Source organism: Acyrthosiphon pisum, chromosome A1 (genome assembly GCF_005508785.2).
Source record: "Acyrthosiphon pisum isolate AL4f chromosome A1, pea_aphid_22Mar2018_4r6ur, whole genome shotgun sequence".
Lineage (NCBI taxonomy): Eukaryota > Metazoa > Arthropoda > Insecta > Hemiptera > Aphididae > Acyrthosiphon > Acyrthosiphon pisum.
The window spans coordinates 4,300,156-4,326,893 of NC_042494.1; the positions used below are offsets into that span (position 1 = coordinate 4,300,156).

Genomic DNA, 26,738 nt, shown 5'->3' on the forward strand with positions numbered 1-26,738 from the left:
TAAACTTTGTTTGTTATGTAATCACTGAAATTAAATTTCATTAGAAATTTGTAGGTATACATAACAGGTACATAATATAGTGTAAATAGTACTTCAAAGTTTAAATTGAATCCAATAATAAAACAAGTGATATATTATCGAATTTAATTAAACTCAACGAATTGTGCCTTACGTAATATGTAAAATAGTTGTAAATTTATAACTATAACCATTATGAATAAAAATAATGTATGTCAATAACTAAAATTAGACGAAATTCATAACGACAGTACGATACGATGACCAATATAATAGCAGCGAATCGAATAACTTTAAAAAAGCAACAAATGTCGTTTAAACAGAATATGATTTTGTGGGTATTTTCGAATAATGAATTTTCTTTAAATTATTTTCATAATAAACTGTAAAAATGTCAATGATATACGCAAATTTTTGCTACCCTGGAATTCACGAACCCGAGTAGTTTTTGTTTCATAGAAAAGACAATATTGCTAACTACATCACGTTCTATCAAATTTGTCTTCAGAAAACTATAGTGTCATCAGGAATTTTGGCAATTTTATTTCTAGTGGATTAGGTACGGTCAAGGTTTGGTGAAAAAAAAACTAATTTACTTCTGCTATACATATGTACAATATATACATTATACATATACTGCAACTTAGACGGAACCCACGGGAAACATTTATTTCTGTAAAACCCCATTACTATTCTTTTTTAGTGCCGTCACATTTACCGTATCTGTATACACAAACGAGTATGCACTAAACATATATTATAACAAAATAGCGACTCCATAACTGCAAATGTATTATTTTATATTTTGTGGAAAAGCAACCTTCGGATTCCTCTTACAAACAAAATTAAAGTACACGAATGAACAATAAAAACGCGTATAAAACGTATTTCCGGCACGAAGTCCATATTATTTGATTTGAGAGCTACGATGCCGATGACATAAAAGAGCGTTGAACGAAAATAACTGTTATCGTATCAAACAGCAGACATAAATGTTTTTGTAAATCATATTGTATTGATCAATGATTATAAATTAACAATGTTATTCATCCGTTCACTTCAAATGACACAACCAAAAACAAATGGCTCAGATAATAATAGAATTGTTATTTCTAATATAAGTGTAAATGTTAATTGAACAAAATATATAAAATAATACCAAAATGTGGATATTATAACAATGAGTAATCAATTTAACGTAAGACACTCATTACTTCAATAACTATAAACGTAGTAAAAAAACATTTTTTTTTACATAACTTTTAAGTCACTACAAAACAAAATTTTACTAAAAAAATATATCTTACTATTTTTTATCGTTATCATTTTTAAATTATTAAATTATTTTCTTTTTCGAAAGAAGAATATTTTTTGGAGTAAGTACTTCGAATTTTGGACAAGTAGTTTATGATTCAAATGTACCTATTCAAAGTTTAAATGAGCGGGGTCGAGTTCTACAAAGGTACGCCGCAAAATGCTGGTCCACTCCTCCACTCATCTAAACTTTTTTTTTCGTTTATTTAATTTAAAATGTTTCAGCAAACATGGTGCTATTACAAGTAATTATTTTTTGAATGAATTAAGTTATACTATGTACATAAGTTGATGCAATTGATTGATTAAATTGTAATTATATATAGTGTAAGACTTACACTGTAAGTGTTCTTCTATGTGTCTTCTAATGATAAATCTTCGCTATCCGTTAGGAGAATGTCCTAGGGGAGTCGAGGTCGCAAACGTCTGTTGTGTGTTTTTTTCCCTAGGTTGTAGTGACGGGCTCCGTCCGAATTTTTTAGATTGGCGTGAAAGTTTTGGAATTGCGTCTTTATCCAATGCTAATGAAGGATGTACCCTTGTCATTGTGAATTTAACTATTTCTCGTGAACCACGGAGCTTTGAGGCAAATCCTCAAGAATTTGTTTTGTAAAATTTGTAATTTGTAATTTTTGTGGGTGATGCGATTGCCCATACATGACATGCGTAGAATATACTTAGAAGTTATAAACTATACTTGTTCAAAATTTGATTTACCTATATAGATCATAATACTGCAAATAACATTCTGCTTCAGAATATGAAATTAAAAATGTATGTTGTCATCAAAAGAGTAAAAACTGATAACAATTAAAAAATAGTAAAAATATAATTTTCCAAAAATGTTTTCATGTAACGACTTAAAACTATGTACAATAAATATTTTCAAAAATATGAAAAACGTTGGTGCTTTCTGAAATAGTGTTTTATGTTAAACGGATCACGCCGTATATTACAATCTAACATAGTCGTGTTTGAGAAGTTGAAGAAGCAATCGTCCCATGTACATCATTTAAATTTTTTTACAGATTAACTAATGATTGGAATAAATTATCTTGAATTTCATTTAAAGTTTGTAAGCGAATTATAGAACATTTTAAATTAATCGAATTACTAACAATTATAAATGTATAATACTATTACTTATAATTTTGAGTGTTAAATATTTGCCCCTCCCATTCAATCAAGATCTATAGGGACACCCCGTCCTCAATCAATGCACTGCGTGGAAACTGACGTCGACAAACGTACAAGACTAATTTTTTTTTAACTTTGACACATAGCTAGATAATTAAATTAATAATATCATATTCAATTAAAACGCTCAGTTTAACGCTTCGGATCGTCCGTACCCTCTCAAGGTTTTGCGGTGAATAATAAACACTTGTTTCTGTGTGTACTGCAGCTACGCGCTTATTATAATATGTTTATAGTATGACGTAACCTTTGCCACGTTACAAAGATAGCAATTATGCCATATACAGCAGCTGCGGGCTATGAGCAAAACAACAAACACGGAATGAATATTTAAAATCACATTGCTAATTAACCCACATCTATGGAGACCGTCTATAGTCCGCCGCCATGCAAGAGACGCGGAAAATCGAAATCGACTTGGAGTCAAAACAACAAAGCATTTCATGCGTCATAAAGAAGAAAAATAACCAATCAGTACAAATATAGTAGTATAGTCGTTAATTTATTAACATAATATTTCATATTTAATAAAATATGCGTAACAATATTATAATTCATTACGGATTAACCATAATTTTTGTCGACAAATCAGCAGCAACCATGAAGTTTTTTTTATTTTATTCGAAAATTCCGTAAAAAATGTATTCTTTACTTACGCAGCATAATTGTTAATTAGGGCAAGTCGTATCACTGCTCAATGTAACAATTCATTATAATAATTAATTTAATAATATTGTACGCAGCTGTAATGAACCGATTTTGCCTATACACAGTGCCGTTTTTATTTTTTTGAACGTTATCATTATGATAATATAAATGTTAATAATAATAATAATTATTAAAATTTAATTAAACACAACAATATTGTCAATATAACTATATAACTATATAAATTGGTAGGTAGATGGTTGTAAACTACTACAAAAAACAACATTTGTGACGAACAAACATTTTACGTGATGATACCTATTGATTTTTTAAATAATATAAAAACCGTTCTCATAATTATTATTGGCAAGAATAGAATAAGACAAATATATTGGATTCAATACAACTAATAATTCCATCAGATAATTGCTCGATAAAATAATAAGTTATCAAGTTAAATAAAAAACACTTTCATAGAAAAAAGTTTATATTTTAATATTTATAAATCATTAAAACCTTTTATGTTTTATACTTACTGAATTTAATATGTATATTTTACGGATTTTACGAATTGTATTACTGTTTTTTTTTTATAAACGTAAGTCTTATTTCCATGTTTATGGTATGTTTTAAATTCAGGATGAATGTTTGGTTTTACAAATATTATTTTATATTTGATATCTATTTCTGAAAACATGTTTTTTAGCTTAAAAAGTTTCACGAACCAGTAACCACCTTGAATGATTGAAAGTCAAATGTTGTGCCACTTTAAAACAGTAGTGTTTTGGTTCTCTTAATTTTTTTCTTTTCGTAAAAAAAAACTATTGACTACTTAAACTGAAGAAATATATGTCATCGAGTTTTTAATTAAGATTAAAACAAAAATACATTTTTGAATGTGGTCATTTGATGTTCCTTTAAAATTCCACACAACATTCCACTATCCCGCGCAAAAGTCAGGATGACGAGTGAACAACATTCAGTTTTTATATTTTAACTTATCCTAATATTTTCGAATAGATTTTGTAATAATTATAAATGTGTAAATCGTTAAGTATTTTTAAGAAGTTTACATATTTTAAAAGTAATCCTTATTGGTTATTATGATAATTTTTCTGATTGATAAATTTGAATTTTTATGGCTGCTTTCAAAATGTTATTACTTTTTAATTTTTCTTTGATATTATACTATATTATAAGCTAAACATATAGTTTTGTTATCATAATGAAACATTTAAGGTTATAAAATATGTGTTACAATATTACAAAATGATACTCTTAATAATCGTCTAAATGCAGGAAGTATAAAGGAATTTACTAATAGAAAATGACGCTGTCATTATACTACATTACTCCTGGGTACTACATTAAAACAAATAAATATTAATTTATGAAATATTATAATTATATATATACTCATATATTTTTTTTACAGAAAGAAAGTTTTATGAACAATTTCCAAACAAAACTTCGAATTGGCTCTTTCTTTCTATTATTTAGCATTGTTGTTCTTAACAAAGACCATTTGTAATAGATTTCTATTGTTAAAATTTTTGAATAAAAACGTAAGTATATCAGTAGTATTTTAATTGGTTCTCATATAAAACAGTTATATACACTATAAATAATGAATTATGCATTTTTGGATAATTATTAGGTACTGTATATGACATAATTTATATGTTATGAAATAGTTTTAAGTTGTGAAAACTAAATGTTATAATGAATAATTAATTTAAAACTATAATATCAATATTATATTTTCTTAGGGCGTGGTTAAGTTGAAATAGTATTCTATAAAAATGATTAAAATCTAATTTTTCAACAATATTTTTATAAGATAATATTAAAATGTCATTATTATGCTATAAAGTTATAAAATCATTTTCATAAGAATTACTTTTTTTTGCAGCTAAGAGCATTAAAAATCTCTAATACATGACAGTGTCTTTTTATTATGTTATACTCTGCGAATCATTTACTAGTAATAAATTATAATATTCTTATTTTCAAAGGAAATTAATATTTTCAATCTTTATCACAACAATAAAGCATATGTTTCATTAATTTTACAGCCAAAGTTAGTATTTTATATTTCTATTCATATATATAAAAATATACGCTAGTTAGGTATCTATAAATATTTACTATATAGCCTTTGGTTAAATCAATAACAACTTGATAAAACGTTGACGAATAATTAATGATCCTGAAAATCATAAGAATATTCAAAACACGAGTATTATATTGGTAAGCCGGTAGGTACCTACCCTATTTGTCGGTATCATCGTCGTAGTTTGAGTTGGTACCACTCGGATAAAATAAAGATTTACTTTAGTTTTTACACATAAAGATAGATTTTAGTTTTGAAAGTGCTTCGAAAATATGTCAAAATCAAAATCCAGAATTCGAAACAGGAAACAAATACGAATGAATTTAATACGCAACTCTGAACGTCTACTATAGACTTAAATAATAATTGTGTAGTCCCTTCGAAAAAAATTTATGGGCAGGCCATGGCGAAATACAACTGGCGGCGTCGATCCGAGCGTGGTGTGGGCGATTAAAATTATTTCTCCGCTGAGCGTATAATAAAATTAATTGAACCGAGAATTATCGTTTTTCAAAAATGATTTCCTGTTTGTTTTCAACTCCTAAATAACATTACAAATATTGCATTATAATTTATATCTGTCATGTGCCATAAGCACGTCTCTCGTAGTCTCGTGTATGAATATAATAATAATAATTATGAAGATGATGACGGGTTACATAACAATAATATTCCAGATCGAATTCATCGTGGGAATCCGTGCGGATTTCGCCGACGCAAAACCACGGGGGTGTTTTTGGCCCGCGGAGAGGAGTTTTATCCTTTTATTATTACTATTGCTAACCACGGAAACCACGTAATACCTCGATTTACCCCGGTCGGCTCGAGGCTCTATCGCCATTCGCCAAAGGCGAAATCCCACGCATCACGTGCAGCGTGCCATGGCCCCGTCGTCGGTTTCCCGAAACCCACGCAACCGATTCCTGCGACCAGACGACGGCAGACTACGCTACCATATAATGATGATAATATTATACGCGAAAACTTTTAGAACGCGTTTCGCTCTCTTTGAAGCACCTCAAAGGTCGAACTCCGAAATACCAGAAATCATGTACCCATATATATATACCTAATATGTGGATCACTTAAATTACACGAAGCTAATAACACACGCACTACATTTTATATAGAAGTTAGGGTATATCCGCATGCGATGCTGTTTGACGTATTCGACTCTCACACTAATATACAGAGTTATTCAAAACAATTCGTCCGATGTCTTGCCCCTGCAGACTTCCTAGATGACCCGATCTCACGTCACGTGACTATTTTTTTTTTGGGAACATGATAACCACGGCTCTGGTAGTTTGGGCGAGTGACATATTAATATATTATTATTACCTATGTGAGAGATATGCACTTTGAGTTTTAACAATGTGGTTTTTAACTTTAATTTTTTAAGGGTACTTAAAATAAAGTTCTATACCAATGTATTTTTAAAGTTAGATTTTATTATTAATTATGTACGTGATTGTATTCTATTAATTTAATTTGTTTACGTGACAATATATTATGTTAATTTAGTATAGTTACTTTATAGATTAATTTACCGTAGGTAATTAAAAACTAACCTATTAATACGTTTTCAACCAAATAGTGGAAATAAACACTCGCGCAAACGGTACATAATACTATTCGCTCAAATATACCACATTTTAGGTTGATTCACCCAAACGAACTACGTCCTGTTAAAAGATACAGTGTACCACTACCACCATTATCGTGGACCACAGAGGAGCTAAAAAAAATTAGCGGAGTTCATCACAACGGATATACATGGAATGAATTCGAGTTCCGACTAGATGTTGTTCGTATAAACTAGAGAAGCCATAGAACATATTTTAATGGTGCTATTAAATAGATTTGAAATATTATTATATATATATATTATTTTTTTTTGTGTTGAGGCTTCGACAACTGAGGTCATTAGCCTGTGGAACTGAGGGGGAGAATACAGTAGGTTTTGAACATGTGTGTGTTTGTTTTGGCAAAATTTTAAGTGGGCTCTCATAGGTATCTTTCATGCCCGGGTGGCCTCTCTCCTCGGACACCTTGACTGCCAAGTAAAAATGTCACCCGTGGCCGAGTTCAAACCGGCGACGGTGCGCGTCGCGACCGACGCCTTGATCTACTCGGCCACTCCATCCCTCTATTATTATTTTATTTAATGCAATGCGTATTACTCTAAAAACCCTAAAAACTAAAAATATACAAGAATTTGCAATCGGTTGAATCATTTATTATGATAAATATTGTTGTGTGTATGAGATAGTACAATAACATTTTGTGGTTGAAATGATTCTGGTTCTATACTCTAAATGCACCTATATTATGAAATTAATAGACCCTGGTCTATGCTATAATTATGCTTACATGTTCTAGAATATATTATAAGTTATAATACATTGTTTTATATAATTATATGTTTGTATTTTGTGTTTTAACAATTATTTAGATCATGACGTGTTCTGTATGTACATTTAAATAAATTAAAATGAGTTTACGACGCCACGCAATAATTTATATATCTAGATCGGTGAAATTTAGACATTTTCCAAAAATATACATTATACCTACTCTGTCTATATATCAAGAACTGTTGAGTATTTTAAAAACATAACCTGATAACCACAGGCGCAAATAGGAAGGATATTTAGGGGCTAAGCCCCCCAACAATTTCAATATCCCCGAAACATTTTCTGAATTGTTTTAAGCTTATTCAATATTACTATATAGTAAGGCTTCATTCCTGCCAAATATCAAACGCTATTTGCGCCTATGCATGCCGATAGGAGACAATGTAAACGGTTCAAAAACGTAAAAATATAAAATGCAGTAAGCATGCATTATTCAACCTCTTTAGAAAATCAAAAAATCAATTCAATACCAGCTGATGCTAGTCATAAGGGAATAATATTGGTTTTTAGATTATAATTTAAAAACACCGCGAAAACAAAAAGGGATATAAAGAAAGGTTAGGTAAGGTATGGATAAAATACAATCGATTTTAAGTGTATTCCAATACGTGTACAGTATGAAACACTTTAGGATACCTTACAAATGCTAATTGAAGACTTAGAAGGACAGATTTTGGACAATAAAAAAATCAATAAACAAAAATCAATTGAAAGTACCAAATAGACAAACATTGGGGCTCGTGTATCTAATTAATAAAAATTCAAAAACTTTCAATCTTGTTTATAACAAAGGGCATACCTACTATATTCTTAATGAGAATTCAAATACAATAGGTACCCAATAAAAGTAAATAACCAATCTCTTTTGTTTTGATTCTGTGAATATTTATTAAAACGGTATCCGACCCTAACGTTTAGAGCATTCTCGTTCACTAAAAGTTCAAGCATTTTCATTCATCAGCATAAGCTTTTAGATACATATAAAAAAAAGAAAAAATAATAACAAAGATAAAATCGATGTACTTGAGTACCCATATAATAATGTACCTAGTTAAGAAATTGAATTGTACACAAAATGTGTTGTACCAACCTAATAATATATATACATAATAACTATACATAGGTACACACATTTATATAAAAGAAAATATTAAAATTATTATTGTATACATTTTTTGGGGGAATTAAAATTTATAATTTATATAATTTTGAGACCTTAACTTCACCAAGCCACACAACTTCTGCAATTGATAGGTAACATTATAACATTAAGTGTTCCAACATTTTTAAAATTAAAAAGGTTTCAAGTTAGACTGTAAATAATGCTCAAAAAATCTAATAGTATTGCATATGATAATGCTCATCAATATGACAATATGATATTTAATGTTAATTATATTCAATATTATAATAATTAATGTTGATAAATTTACATCCAAAAAACAATTATTTATGAATTATATTATAAATTATGATGAGTAGGTAACCAGAGAACTGATGAATGTTCTAATGATAAAAACTGTTATTATATGTGAGTGAAATTTAATAGTATTGACGTATTGTTCACTATTCATATCAAGATTAATATAAAAAAAAATATACCTACCTAACAAAGGTATGACGTTATACACTTATACTTGCATTAATCTAAATGGAATTCCAACAAAATCTTTGTTGAATACACCACATGGACAAAAAAAACGAATCCCACATTCCTTAAGAAGCTTACCTGCTTACTATAAGTGTTTCTAAATAAGTCACTATACTTATAAGTATGAAACTTAAGAAAAAAATAAATTTATTAAATTTATTCATAAACTGCTGTTACTGTAACTATTTTAAACGAATTATATTTTAATTAATATGATATTTTTATCTTTATTAATATTTTAAGTAGACATTTTTTAGATTCTTAGCGGAGCGATGAATGTATGATTTTACAATTTTTTTGTTTCTGTCATAATCTTTAAGGACAGTAAAAATACTTGGATTTTCTTCAACAGTATCTTTTCTGATAGGAAAGTGAATCTAGTTGGTACTTTAGGGGGTCAAAAGGAAAAAAACCTTATAGTTTTCAAAACAAGATAAAAATTAAGGAAAAACGGAAATTATTATGCGAAATCGGTTTTTGACAAAATTGACTTTGACTTTTGGTGTAACTATAAAACAAATGACTGTAGATACATGAAATTTTCACTGGTTGTTTATATTAACATTTACTACACACGATAAAATATTTTTTGTTGAATAAAAAAGCTTGAAAATTTAATACAAGGCTCCTAATTGTTACAATATTATTTGAAATTGTCACAATTTTTTTTTTATAAGTATTTAAAGTTCAAATCTTAACAAAAAACATAAAAATTACGAAAAAGTGCAAGTTATTTTGAGTTAGAAATTCATAGAAATTTTTCTTTTTAAATCTAAAATTTGAAAATGTAATATAAAATCCCTCATAAGTTTGTCTACCTTTATCAAAAAAAAAAAAATGTGTACAAAAAAATTAAATTAAATGTATATGGGTGTTTGAAGTTCATATTTTTACAACATTGGAAATTCACTCGATATCTCGTGTACCGATTTTCTTATTTTGTTTTAATTCTAAAACGAATAACTGTAGACAATACTAGAAATAATTACAATATTATTATAATATTATGTTAAAATCATTGATTAAAACATTAGGTATTGTTAGTTATTAAACAAAAAAAATTAAATATACGAATATTATAATATTAAATGAGGAGACTCAAAAAATACGTTTTGCTATAAACTTTGTATGTAAATATAAACAGTTACATCCTAATCCGTGGAAATTAAATTAAGAAGTTGTATAACCTATATAGGTACATAAGTTAAAAATAATAAAAATCATAAATCTGCATTAATACTCAGTCTTAGTGAAAGCTGGTTACGGTGCACCTGAGGTAAAAATAATATGATTAATTAGGTAGCTGGTATTATAAAATTTATCACAATATTACCAATATTTATCATAATTATTTGCAAGGAATATTATCAACATTATTATTTTTAGTAATTAATCGTTCGGGACTTTTGTAATATTATAATGTAACCATATGGGTAAATAAAATAAGTTAATGAATTAATCGCGTGCGTGCCTAATAAATCAAACCAAAAGACAAAATAATTAACTTCATAAAAAAATTGAATTTAAATATTTAATGTGCATAAACATAAAAGAAAAATTACCCATACAGAGTTTGATTTGAATAATATATCAAAATACATATTATAATATTATAGGAGCATTTTTAGTATCCCAGTATAATAATGTCACGAGTACGCAAATAGCATACACATAAATATAATATAATCATGGTAAGTAAAATATTAGATTCAAGCACTTAAGACGTTCTAACGAATTTTTAATTAAAATACATTTTTTTCGAGAGCACCTTTATATAGGATGATCAATGTATTTTGCGCTTACAACAATATTCTAAATCTCATATATTATTATTATGCTCTTATTACGGTGGTTTTATGATGCGTGTAATAACTCGAAATAACATACAGTTATTACGTTATTTCAATATATATGTAAGTATAGGTAACTATAATATAATTAGTTTATTATAGTCTACCTACGTACCAGTTAGGTACATACAGCTTAATTCCAATGCAGTCGATTCTCGATAACTCGAATTTATTTTTGCTCTTGAAGTTGTGTTTGAGGTATATAAAATAAAAAAAATACAGAAGTCGACTTTAGTTTTATTCCTCTTGAGATTCCAGTTTATCGAGACTCGACTATATTCAGAGATTAAACATAGTATTATTATTATTGTTTCCACAGTGCATATAATTATTATCGAACAGCGGAACACTATTTAACAATAAAATAATAAATTATAGACCATATTATTATTATTATTATCAACATAACATTACTATTGTAATACGTCACTGCCTGCAGGACTCGTATAATGCGGGTAGAGCATCTATAGTGCTTTTCAAAAGATAGTCACAGTTCTAGACTGACTTTTACCCCGGTGACCCGGTAGTAGTGTAGTACTAATGCTCGTCGTGTACTTCGTCACAGCCACATAGCCGCGAGTAATCAATTCCTAGTTCTAGGACTTATATTATATACGTAGCATGTAGCTACTACTAATATTTTTAATCTATTGTCTTGACGTCTTGTGTAAAGTAACCAGTGTGCAGTAACTAGTGTTGTGTTTATTCAAAGTATTACCTATCTTTCTCGCAAACCTGCACAGGGATCATTGTGTACTGTGTACAATATGTTTCGTAAACTCATGAAAGATTTTTAACAGAGTTTCGATGTGTCATCTTCGAATGGGATTACGTGAAATGCGATGCGTTTTGAAAAAAACAAAACATTTGACAATAATATGTGATGCTATATTATCGTAAATGAATAAACACCAGAATCAAGTTATACGATTATTAAACCTAACCTAAATTCACAGAGTCTAGAAAGAAAATACTCAGTGCAAGTGTGTAACTATATAATATTATAAGAAACATAGTATTCGACGAACTTCCTTCGTCAAAATAGTGTTTATGTTTTTTTGACAAGATGTCAAGACCACAGCAAATACTTTACCGTCTGATAAGTAGATTCTTGTCTTCGGCGTTCATATATTACCGTCTCATTTAACAATGAAACAATATACAATATAATGTTTATTAAAATCGAGACTTATTTATTTTATATGATATTATGTTATTTGTGTAAAGCGATATTACTGATAGTACAGATAAATGAATGTATATGTTACTATCTATTTCATATATTATATGAAATTATTATACTAAGCCACGTATAAAAAATATACACTACGAGGTATTTTGATCAAACATTTTTAAACGTACATACTTCGAATACCTCTGGGTTCTGCTGGTGCAATAAAGGATAAGATAAATATCATTGAAAATGCGTTATTTCAAAGAAAAACAAAAAGTACGTTATTGGAAAAATAATATTTAATCAAACCCTAAAGAGATTTAGCACATTTAATCAAATCGAAACGTTATACATACTGTGATAAATAAATATAAAACTGAAAAATACTAATTTAAATGTCATATTTAGTTTTATATGATTCCATAAAACGTTATTATATTACGCATCCCTATAATTAATTTACTTATATCTTGTTAAAAATAAAATCTATAACTAATTCAATTCATAAAAAACAACCAAGTGTCCAAGTATTTGAACTCGTATTCGACCTAATCGAGGTACCAATTCGTAGCATATACAATTGGTGTGCATAGAAAATCAAAAATAAAAGCTACCTACGTTTTAATCGTCACGCGTTAGCCACATAGATATTTGAGTATTCGACAATCGACATGTATGGTATTTTAAGTAGATGATTGAAATTTTTCACAAGTAGAATAAGCAGAATAACGCTCCGTTGCATAAAAATTATAATGCGATTAAGAACAAACGAATTCAATACTATATAATTATACTCCGTAATCGGAAAAAATAATCAATATATAGTATTTAATGGAACGGAAGAGGAGAAGCTTATAAAAGTACTTGACCTCAACATTATTATGAGTACATCGGTCTTCAGTGTGTGTAAAATACGGCGTACCGTGAATATAATATATGGATTGAAAAAGAAAAAGAAATAACAATATGCATTGTCATTTTATTTTTTGAATGACGACAGTTTTTCCGTTTTCTCTTGTCAGGATTCTGCGTTTTTATGAATAGGAAATATTCGTCCAAGAATAATTTATATCTTATAACATACTGTTGGTGTTTTATTAATTAATTTCCTAAACCTATACAATATATGGTATAAAAAATCCATAGTATTCACTATTCGACCTTTTTTTTGCCACATACCTGTATAACTATATGACATTAGGCTGGCCGTACATTGCAATTCACAAAGAACGTAATATGATAATTATTGTAAAATATTTAATTATAATTTTTAAATTGGTGTGTATTTTGATTTCGAGCTTTTTTTCGTGCCACGTAAACTGAAGGGCCACTTGCGATTGAATTACAACAAGGACGGTAGTTAAAACGAAACAAATGTGTCTGATAATAATATATTATAATATTCTATACACTTTTACTTAAGGCAACAAAGTTTCAATAATTTATGTCAAAAACAGAAAAGATTTTTCACCTACATGGAAAATATTATATTTCGTTCGTTGATATAGGTGTTATTCATTAATTCATGTGTCATAACTTATAAAACTTATACTATTACGATATGTTTGTACGTCTCACACGACAACAGTGTTTAAACATACTATTGTATGTTCAGTGAATTAAACGGAATATCAAATCAGGCAAGCTTCAGGATTTGTAGAATTATTAATCGATATCCTGAATTCCTAACTGTATAAAATATTGATTTTCTGTTCGGAACGGCAAGATTAAAACTTTTTTTTATTATTTTTATTAAATAATTATTTTATTTATTTCATAACAACAAATGATATCATAAGAAACAACTTATTATTGTAATTATTAGTATTTTTACAATTTTGATCGTTCAGAGTTTCAGACAGTATTTTAATTTTCTTGGTTTATTTCATCAAAAGAATTTCGAATGTAATATATAACTATTGTCCATTGGTACTCGGCACTGGCACACAGTCAAACTCAACTTAAGTAATACACAGTAATCAATAGTAGGTACCTACCAATGCTACTATATAGTAAATAAAAATGGCAGGAGAAGGGGTCTTGTAAAGTAGGGATATACTTAAACCCATTAATATAATATATAGCTTATAGGTATATGATCAGTATATATATATGTCACATCCTTTCACATTCTGAACCGTTTCGTGAAATGGATAAAAATGTCATCTAGTTCACGAAACAGAATTACATGTTTTACACATCGCGTAATTATTATAGAATGGGGATAACTGTTAAAAGAATGGACACGGTAGCACGGAGCTTATTCCGTAATCTGTAGTCCGTACATACACAAAATACAAATGATATCTAAACAGTTTTTAAAAAAATAGAAACAACTTGTCGTAATAACAGAGAGGTACCTTATCGATACCGTGCATTTTTGACAGTCATGTGAATATGAAATGATAGTGATATTACTATAATAGTAGGTACCTATAAATTACCTATCTGCATGTTATCCGTAGTATTGGTAAATTGTAGAACATTTTATTGATGTACAGTCTTGTTATAATACTGGTGAAGCGTAAAGGTGAATTTATTAAAATACTAAAATAGGTAACAAAAAACCATATAGGTATATAATATTATCAGTATTCATATTATTTTATATGATGGTACATTGACATTTTATCAAACCACGTGTCCCATTGTAGATGATACACGCGTATGGCAGAATGACAACTATAGTCAAACTCACGGAAAATCTATAAGAATATATAAGTTAATTATAAATTGATGTACGTAGTACCTATATTATATGCGAATATTATTATAATATTATATGCTGAATGGTGTGTATGTGCGGTTAGGTCCCAAATAATTGACAAAACGAACTAAAAACCCTTTATGTCAGTTTGTAATGTCGTTTAGAGTATAATTTAGGGGTAAAAGCACCAATATAAAGTGTTTTATAAGTTTTAGGTGAAATTTTGTATACGACGATCGTAAAAAAATGATGTACCGAAAAAATATCCTATTTTTAAAGAAACGTCGTTATTTATTTTTCTTGAGAGTTTTGTGTAACCATAGTAACATTATTCTTTCGATAATATAAAATGACGTGTACAAAATGCATAACACTGTTAGATCCTTTTTTATCATGTGGTATACTGGTATCACAACTGAGGTGGGAACCACGATAGTATTACTTCCACCACAGACTATATTTTCATATAGTATGTGCTTCCACCAATTGCAGACCCTATTAACTACTTCGTACATTGTATTTACTATATTTTATCAACTTTATTATATTGCGGAATGTTTTGTCAAATTGTATGTAACAACGATAAAAAAAATTCAAAAAACAATTGAATTAAATTTATTCCAACTCATTTTTTACTATGGCGACTCCCAAAAATAGTATGCTTAGATAGATTTGCGTCGAAGATTTCAAGGAATGGAATCTGAATAGTGATTAAATATAGTATGGTCTAATTGTACGTTCAAAATTAATATAGTAAAATATTTATTTATCGGGTACCTATATAGTATGCAATATATATAGATATATACAAATGTTGGTATTAAGTCTCTTGCAAAATATCAAATGTCAACATAGCCATAGAGCGGGAAGTGGAAATTATATTTCACCTCGTTTAGTTTTATGAGTGAAAAGTATTATATTATGTACGATTCAAAACTCGAGCTCCTATATATATCACAAGAACGATCTTCGAAAGCTCATTAAGTATATTAAATTTTTGTTTTGTTTGCGCTTTATCATTATGTAAGTTGACCTCGATTTTCATTTTAATTTTTAAATGACACAGTCTTTAAAAATACGTTGTCATTTTTTTATTATGTAGGAGTGATTCAAAAGTTGCATGTTAAGGCCAGATAATACATTTTAAATAGAACCTACTAGCTTTGGATAAATCACTCACAAGATCACTCACTTCATTTCCTAACGTGAAATTTTAAAAACACTAAAATTACATTATACCAAACTAAATACTAAACACAGATATGAATCGTTTAGAAATGTATTACCCTTAGTGATAATGAAAAAATACTCGCCCAACTTGAGTTGAGGCTATTCATAATAACCAAAGATTTATAACACCTAATTAAAACTAACTGAAAATCGGACACCCTACAAGGGGAAAACAGAATTACACGTCAATCCTATACATTTCTACGATAATATTAATAATTTATTAATAATAATATAACAATCTATATAAGTACTACATTATCGATAGTCGATAGGCACTGTAAAAGCAACGTACATTGAAAAAAAACAATAAGTACTCCAAATTTTATAATTCTTAACATATATTATATTTGAAACAAAAAATTAATATCTGGTTTCGACTTTCCTATAATTTACTTCATTCATTTCTCAAGCGTTTCCTTAGATTTTTCCGGAGATGGTCACGTGTTTAGTAGGTACTCTGCAGGTTCAATATCTATATTATAGTTATGGTCACACAAATACAACAAAATCTAAACACGTAATTATAATTTCGTTTATAACTTTGCATTTTTGTTTATCCCGGTTTGGTTGGGCACATGTTTAAAACGGAAAATATCAATCGCTAAGCCATGATAAACGCTAAGTACTGAAGGATTCCTGTGATAAATGTTTTATTATATATTTGAGGTATTGAATGCGTCATAAAAATATACTGTTAAAAATAATAACGGGCATGACCTATAGAAAATTTTAGAAAACATCCGTTCTATATTCAGTCAAACAATTTAGGTACCTATCAAGGTTCGCGTGAAAGAATTTAGTTTTGATATTGAATAATTATAAATGTTATTCATATAATAATATATTGGTATATTATACATTTCGAGACAAAATTAAAATACAATACTATAAAAGTTTTAAATGCGTCATTTCTTGATGAATAGAGCTCTTGTAATATTGCAAGAGTCCCAAATGTTTTTCAATACAAACTCTACAATGGACTAAAAACTGAAAACTTGACATGAAATTCACAAATTTCTTACAAGAGCTTTTTCGTTTATTATCCAAACTATTATGAAAATTAAATACTAAACGGAAAGTTGAATTCTAAAATTAAAGGATAGCAGCTACTCAGCTAATTATTAGAGCGATAATTAGTATTTATATAGTTTCAGCTTCCTTTTTAAGTATTTTGACAGCTATATAATATTATTATCCTAGCTCTTACAATAAATCTATTAGTATAAATGCATAGTACCTATATTAGTGCCTACTAATTTTTTTTTAGTTAGGAGAAAATACTTTGATTAAAATTTTAATGATTATTAAATATACCTACACTTATTTTTATTTATTCATTTGTAAACAAAATATTTATTTCTTACATTATATTATATTGAATATTATCTCAAAAAATAAATAGAATATTCCACTTAACTTATAAGTCAAAGTTAGATTAAAATCATATCAAATAATAATGTAAAAATCCATTGGATTCAATTTTCCCTGGACTATTAAGAAAAATGTAGCACTTGACACAGCTGAGTACATAATTGAAAGGAATAAGTATTAATAGTTTTGTTGTATTGTGTCAAAATGTAATAATTGTGGAAAAGTAAAAGAAAATAACGATAAAACGGGCTTCACTTAGATCTGGTAGATACAAAATATTTTAATTCTAATGTAGATGTAAAAAAGAGTGAATACTATTGAAATACAAACGATTTCGTTATAATGTTACCAACCACCCAAAGCTCACATTATTTGAATCAAACTTTTGTTCTAATTCCTTTTTGGTTTTTTCAGATTACTAAATTAAGTTTGAGATTTTTTACTGAAATATATGTTAGTGTAAGTACTTTTAATTTTAATTATTGTTGAAATAAATTCGCTTGGAAAATAACCAAATGGATTATGAAAACAGAAAAACAAAATTTTATATCTAGGGTCGACCTAAAAACGTACCGTAAGTAAAATTATTAGTAAAAAAAGTCCACAAACAAATCACATTCAATAAGGATATAATTATTATATTGGTTGATTTTTAATTTGTACAAATAATTGACCTTGTAAAAAACCTAATTATAGCGCTTTAATTATAATTTATTCAAAACCCCCACACGAAAGGGAATAGATAATAACGGTGTTAGTATGAATATAAAATATATAACACATATATATAGTAATGGTATTATGTCATAAAGTACATGACACGTTTGTATGAAATTAAATGTAATAATGATTATTGTTGCACAAAACTATGTGCAATACAATATCGCAACGACAAGGGACTCACATTAAAAACAGTTTTTAATAACTTGTTTAGAATAATTTAATTAATCCTATATTATAGTTTTAGCTTTAAGTCCCGTGAATTAATAATTTTGTTAAGCCAGTTGTAGATGTGTACTTTTTAATTAGGTCATCATTATGTAAGTGCCTATAGCTGTACGCCTGTACGTATAAATAGGCGGCGATCATTTTGCACCGCAGTTCGCTGCAGAAAGATTATTCTGTTGCTATAACTATATATAATGTAATTTGTAAAACTCGTTACAAACTTACGACGGCTGATGGAGGATAATTTAATGGATAAGTTTGTCATCAAATTATGCTGACAACAGCCGTCAAAAAAATGAAGACACAACCATCTCTGCAGAAGAAATATAAAGAAAAGGGTAAAAGCAAAATGACTCACCGTAAGTTTCGGATATCGGTAAGCCCTGGACAAAACATTTTTCCCCACGGTTTGCCAACAGGATCGCTAAAACTCCGGCGGACAGCAATAGTGTGTAACGGCACATCATTTGTTTTTCGGGTACCAGTGTAACGCTGAACTCTGCTGTGTGGACAAAAAAAAAAAAATTTTAAAACTTATTACATATAGAAATGGTCAAAAATGTAATACTGTTAATGTTATATAGTTCCAACGAAACTAGAAAGTATTTGTTTAGGGTAAGCGCGCGACTTCAAACATCACGTTTTATTTTTATTTCATAAACTGTATTATGCACGGGGTTATTCACCAAGCAAACTCACCCCTATTTTTCTCCTTTAATAATAAATTCGTTGAAAGTCGCTTTAAAAATGTTGAGTATACTCGAGGACCATATTTTTAATTATGTAGGTTTTTTATGTCGTTTTACCAGTGTCCCGTGGCGATACAAAATTCTTATTTTCAAATGAAAACGCATCTTTTTTAATATAAAATGTAAAGCACGTAAATTTTTTGAAAATTTCGATTTATTTAAATCAAAATTTAAACTAATAGCTTCGGAGTTATTACAATACTTAGGATAACTACAGTTATTCAAAATAGTTTTAAAAAAAATATATAACATGTGATGTAATATTGAATCTAGTATTTATTATACTTTATTATACAAAATAAAGAATACAATATTATGCTTATTCATGGGTCTTATATGTCTTATGCATAGGTCTCGTCAAACCCCTCCATAGTAAAAATTAACATTTTCAAAAAAATGTTTGCAAATTATAAAATTCTGATAAATAAATATTAATTATTACAGTAAACACCTATTAACATTATTTTATTTAAATCATCATAGGCCCCTGTACTTATCTGCTAAGCCTATATTATTCTTAGTAAGTATTTATAAGTTATACATAGATCTATATTTCTTAGTAGGTACACGTAGTTAAATCACTCAAAAACTAATGAATTAAATTTAGATTTAGATAGGTAAGTACATCGACATTTTCAAAAAAGTGATGACAAAAATGGTGATTCTCATATGTAAAAAATTAAATTTATATCGTCTAAACATACTCCTTAAATGGTATAAAAAATAAAAGTATTTTAAAATAAGATGGTGCTTGAGTTTACTTAAAAATTCCTAAAATCAGGATTTGATCAGAAGGATATTTGAAAGATAAAATTGTATGCTTAGTGTATGCTGCACTGTATAGTGTATACTATAATATAATATAGTCTACCTAATACACAATTGTAGTGGAGCGTAATACTAGTTGTATTACGAGCATAAAATGTTATGAATAGATTTTTTGAACCGTTTTAAAAAGACATTTTGTATGTTATTTGAAAGAGAAAAGACGTAATCAATTTTCATGTTATTATCTTCCTGTGCAAAGTATGCTATGATGTGTTTCTATTGATAACGTATTATATATTGTATACATCAAAACATCATACATATTAAATCTAAGATTCATCAACAATATTATGCATGTTTTTCGCGTTCTTTATTGATAAAATATTAAGGTATGATATTATTACATTAAAACGAAAGTAATATTATTTAGTTCTTTATTACGAAACTTAATTGCACGTAATTAATTTATAAAATGACAACATTTAATTTGAAATGGCAGTCTGACTGTATATTAACTTAGATTTATTTTAACCATCGGGGACAGATTAAAGGATGAGAAAATACGATTTCATAAAAAAAATATATTTCTTGCTCATATGTCGATATTGTCGATATTGACTTCTACCAATACAAAAATATAAAGATATACAAAGGTGGCCTATTTATATAAAAAAAAGTTATATAAGCTCTTTCCGTGAACTAGTGGATATATTTAAGTGCAAGCTTCACTAGCTGCTGTTGGACGCAATAAAATTGTCGTTAGTATAAATTCTTAACGAGAATCGATGGTTTCAAGCTATGTAAGACGAGCGACGTCCTATAAATTATAATGACAAAAAAAAACCATTTGTACCTATTCCCGACAAAATATCGCGAGTGATATTTCATTAGAAAACATAATATTATAATCAACCCCCATGATACCATGGTATTGGTATATACCGGTAAGGTGAATCAAGAGTGTCAAATAAAGTGAATCTATTCTTTGTTGTTTTGAAAAGTACGCATGTCGCATATACATATATTTATATAATTTTGAACGAGTCAGAACGACGAGTCGAACGCAGTAAGTAAACACACGACCAATTATATGATGATTGTCGACGGAATGTATTGCTTTTACACGAAATGGCCAAACTAATCCCTCTTACAAATCGTATCAGTGTTTGCACCTTTTTACTGAAACGTGCTATCAGTGGCATCTGTAGATTGTTTAGATCAATACAAAAGTTTCCGATTAAATTTCATATGATCACTGCATATTACGTATATAGTGTGAGTCACCAAGCACGTTCATCGCTCACTCCCTTTTTCTTCTTCAAAAATGTAGTTACCTATTCAAAATCTGATTTTTGAATTTTTAAATTTTATACCATGTATTTTCAAATACTTGAAATTTTTTGTACTACTTAAGGATTTTACTGTGGAGATGCAAATTTCTGTTTTTCAAATGACACCCTCCCTCCCTGCCACTTACTTTTTCTACGATAAATTATTTAGTAGATAATTTAAACGAGTAGTTTTTGAGTTTTTGAACTTTGTGTATTTAGAACAATAGGTCCATGATAATGGGGTTGGATTACTTTGAAAGATATAGGGATAGTGAAGATATGAAAATTTTAATAATAAAAATTAATAATTTGTAAAGATGGCCAAAATACAATAAATACTATATCCATTGGCGCAAATAGGTGGGGGCTTGAGGGGACTTAATCCCCCCACATTTCTGCCAAGTCCCCCCAGTTCAAAAGCCAGTAATTAGTACTGAGCATATATAATTTTTAGAAAATATTATAGGAGGTGCTTTAGTCCCCCCAAAATAATTTGTCTATTTGCGTTTATGACTATATCCGATAATAGTATAATACATATATTTAAAAAAATTTTTAACCATTTTTAAGGATTATTATCCTTAGTATAAATATATTAATAACTATGAAATCACTCATTTGAATTTTGAATTAAGTACATCAATATTTTCAAAAAAAAATCATCCACTTATTAATTTACAATAAAAAAGGGGTGTTCTTATGTGAAAAATAAAAGTTTGTATCGCTACAGTGACAGTGCACTCCATAGTACAAAAAAAAAAAAGCTACTATAGCCTTTAATTTATTTTTGTACATATACTCTATATATTATAATGTATTAAATTGTTATTTTACAGCGTTTTAATTTTAATTGTAATATTATACCCATTTAAAATATTATAAATACAATAATTTACAAGTAAGAGCCATATAATTTAATTGCTTGTATACGCACTTGCTGTTTTGTGTTTATTTTAGTTGTATATATCAATAAATATTTTATTATTATTAAAATATAACTTTGAAGTTATAATAAATTATAATTATAAATGTATTCTATAGTGATAATTATACATTTATAATTCGCATTAGTATCAAAGTTTAAATTATAAATTAACTATTTTTGGCCATATTTTTTCGTTTTTCGATTACTGCGTCGTAAAAAATACTCATATTCGGTTTATCATATTAATATAACTTTGATTGATGGAAAAGAAAACGAAAAAACCGACGACGGGTTTAATATAATAATATACAAGTAGATGTGTAAATGTATATTTTTCTTTCGTAAAAGATTTTCAAAACTTCTGACAACCAACAATAGGTATCGTTTTTCAGCCAGAGATTATTTTCTGTGACTAAATAATGTCAATGCCTACGCACTCCAAACACAAAGTAAAATCGATTTGAAATGTAAAATTGGATTTTCTCCGCATTCGCACACAAACCACTTTACAATTTAATCGAGTTTAAATCCACTCATTGATTCTATGTAAGATTATACGTATAACCTACATAAAAACCTTGCTAGTGCCTTAAATAAATCTCAACTCAGTTGATATTACTGATATTAGTATTATGAATGTACCTACAAAATATATTTTGAAATGAAAAATTTATACTTTTCGATCAAACCAACTAGTTTTTGTTATATTATTATTCAATAAAATATTAATACACTTTTGCTAGAAACAATATTAAACTACCTAGCTAATAAACTAAATTAACGAAAATTTTAAATTTTAAATTTCAACTGTACTATAGTCTATAATATACGAACAGTATGGGATTTTGTGTTGTGAATAGAAATTACTAATTAGAAACTACCTACATAGCGAACTCTTAAGATCAACAGTCAACAATTCGCAGTGCAAAAATATCGATTTTTATTTATAGTATTATATACTTGTTTAGAAATTAGTATTAAACTGCATTAGAAATTTAAATTTCGTCATCGAAGTTGCAAATTCTTAAGAAAACCATTATTAAGTTAGTACGAATTACTATTATTTTTTTATAAGTTCGGTATTGACATTTAACATGCAACTAATATGTACTGACAAACAGTAATTCTTAATGTTTTATTCTATATTTAATGATCATGCTTGGTACTCGATTTTATTTCCTATTTTTACAGCAAGTTGCGAAATCGTACTTATATTATAAACATGTTTACATTTCGTTTAATAATTAATAGCTATGATAAAAGCAAAACATAAAAGGTCTGGAATAACATTATGCATGCATATGATAAAACGAGCCAAAGGGTATTAAATGGGTTAAATGTCAATTAAAATTTACATTTTATTACAATTAAAAATATTAAAAATTTAATTTTTATATTTTATAATGTGTAGGTGGAGACATAAAAATAAAAATGTATTACGATTTAATATTACACTCGATAATATTCGATATTAAAAGTTACGTTTCCGCAATAAACATATTAAGAATGAATCCAAATTACTATAGTGAGTTATAATATTATTGCACCGACTTTCAAATAATACGAAATCGATTTGTTGAAAATGGACGCATGTATAGTCTGAAAATACTGAAATATCTGAAAAGGACTATGATGAGTATATGATTCAAAACTATATTTTATATACTATTTAGTGATTAGTGATGAGTTTTCATAAAACGATAACATATAACATTTGCCACGACCACTCATTTATAATGTATATATGGCCGATTGGCATACCTGGTTAACCTGCAGTCTGCAGTCTGTATACTTTGGATCAATAAGAGAATAAGAGAATGAGAGAATTCAAAACTTGTATAGTAATTATCATAAGATATAGAAATGATTGTAAATAAAAGAAATGTAAACTCGATACACTATGTTATTACTTATTATCATTATAACGCTAATAACCCTCGACGTTGATCGAAAACATCAATTAAAACAAATTTTAAACAATGTTTTTATAAAAATATCTAGGTACCTATATATTAATTATAGGTAGGTATATTCTATAATCTATATCGTGTGTGAACATTGCGACAGAACCTAACCTGACATTTTACAAAATGTGAATACAATACCATTTCGATCATTAAAAATTAATAAATAGGTAACAATAATAATAATAATGAACGAACATTTAGTTCTATAACCCTGCATGTAGGTAGTAGGGACCCTTAGTTTTATTAGGACGTCCCCTGGTGAAAAATTAAAATCAGAGGTAGTGGTGTTGAATGAATAATGTGCATTTTTAATTTTAGAAAGCAATGTATGTATTTTTATACACATACCGCTCCACACACTGTTCTTGAGATAATATTATAATTATGATTAAGTCGACTTGATATTGTTCATTCTGTTGTGCAAGCCGATGTTAATTAGTTGTAATTAGTATTTTTTCACTGTAACTATAATAAATTATCTATCGTTTTCAAGTAAGAATATAGGTACTTGATATACTTATAAACATTGAATTATGACGTCACGCATTGGCATATTGCAAATTTTAGATATTATTTTGATGAAATTGATATTTGATTACAATTAGTAATAAAGGTAAATCAATTTAAACGATTAGGTACTTATTGATTTATTAAACATTATACACGAACCGTATATACTGTACTGTAAGTCTTAGTTGGCATCTTGATTGGCACTCAACCCTAATCCAAGAACTTAATGAAATGTCCAGCTGTCTAACCTCTGTCAGACGAGAAAAAAAACGACGTGGAATAAGAATTGTGTCATTTATTGGACATTTTACTACATACGATTAAAAATAGTTTTAACATTGATCGGATATAGGTACTTGACTAACCTATTGTCATGACATTTCCTAATATTATATTTATAATATTGTTATATTTTGAAGTGTTTGAACTTTTCAAGTAAATAAGTGAATATTTTCGATAAAATATTGATTCGCAACAAACCAACAAAGTAATATTATTGAAAACAAATCATTTTAATTTTAACTATAATATTTAAGAAATATTATACGAAAGTCGAAAATAGTAGGACTAATATTATACAAAAATATTCGACAATGTACCTATTTTATTACACACAATATTATATATATGTATACGTGACTAAAATACCCTTACACATAATAATATATCATCTAAAGACTTAAAGTAATAAATAGCAATCAGTTAATAACACTGAAACATAAATAAAATTACTCTGTTAAAAAAAGAATGACAGCACATATAGGTATACTGTACTTGCATATAATATGTTTCATTAAAATGAATAATTACGTATAATAAATCGGACAAAACACAATCAATATATATCATATTCATATTTATATATGCCTAAATCTGACAACTCTTACTCATACAAAAAAACAATCAATAATAATATTAGTTGTGTGTGATAATAGGAATTAAAAAGTTTTGAAAATTAAGGGATGACCTAAGCGTATAAACGGAAATTGAGTATAATCAGAGTTATACTTTATGATTTTCATTTGGATTACATTCCTAATAAAATTCCTACAAGCGACCATAAAAATCATTATTTTCTATTCAATTCGTTTTATAAGATATTCTAAAAATTGTATTCATTTTCATAAGAAAAACCTTTGGAAAATTATTCCTACATAAGTCTTATTGGGAATATTATTATTAAAAAATACATTTAGGTTCTGCCATCGCCATGAATGAATTATTATTAAATAAACGTATATTTGAAAATTTTACTAATCAAAATGTGAAAAATGGAATATTACTCACTTACTCGAATAACATAATGAATAAAGATACAATATAACATATTAAACGGATTTTTCCTGAAGGTTCCATGCGAACAATTTTATTATTACAATAGAATGACATTATTTTATTCGCATATAAGTTTATCAATACTACAATACTCAAACGTATTAACGATTATTTTTTAATAAACTGTTACATTTTTATCAAATAAAAAATATGCATATAATATTGAGTATGAATAATTTGAAATTTGAAATTTGAAAGCAGTTAAAAAATATGTTGAACTTTGAGTATCTCAATTATAATTGTGTAAGAGAAAAATATAGAATAATAAAAATATAATGTATAACATGCGTGTTTCAACCAACCGTTCCAACCCCCTACAAACAGCAAATATATGTATATATAATGATAATATAAGTACCTACCAACAATTGATTTATATACTTCTTTTATTTATACAACGTGGGTATTGAAAAAACAGATTATGATTTAAATCAACGAGGTCCGTTACCCCAGTACCACCAAAATAAATATCTAAGTAAAAAATACCCTATAGATTGTTATTTCATTCGTAA

General features: G+C 27.8%; 1 protein-coding gene across 3 annotated transcripts in view; it reads right to left on the reverse strand.

The window, feature by feature from the left end:
- The window catches only part of LOC100166244, a 120,180-nt gene that overhangs the window by 57,126 nt on the left and 36,316 nt on the right, over positions 1-26,738 (reverse strand). For 2 of the 3 annotated variants that reach the window (XM_001944876.4, XM_029486520.1), the window contains exon 2: positions 19,000-19,143. In XM_001944876.4, coding sequence (XP_001944911.3) covers positions 19,000-19,143 — 144 coding nt within the window. The remainder of the gene's footprint in view (positions 1-18,999; positions 19,144-26,738) is intronic. The other variant, XM_029486519.1, reaches the window with a different exon arrangement.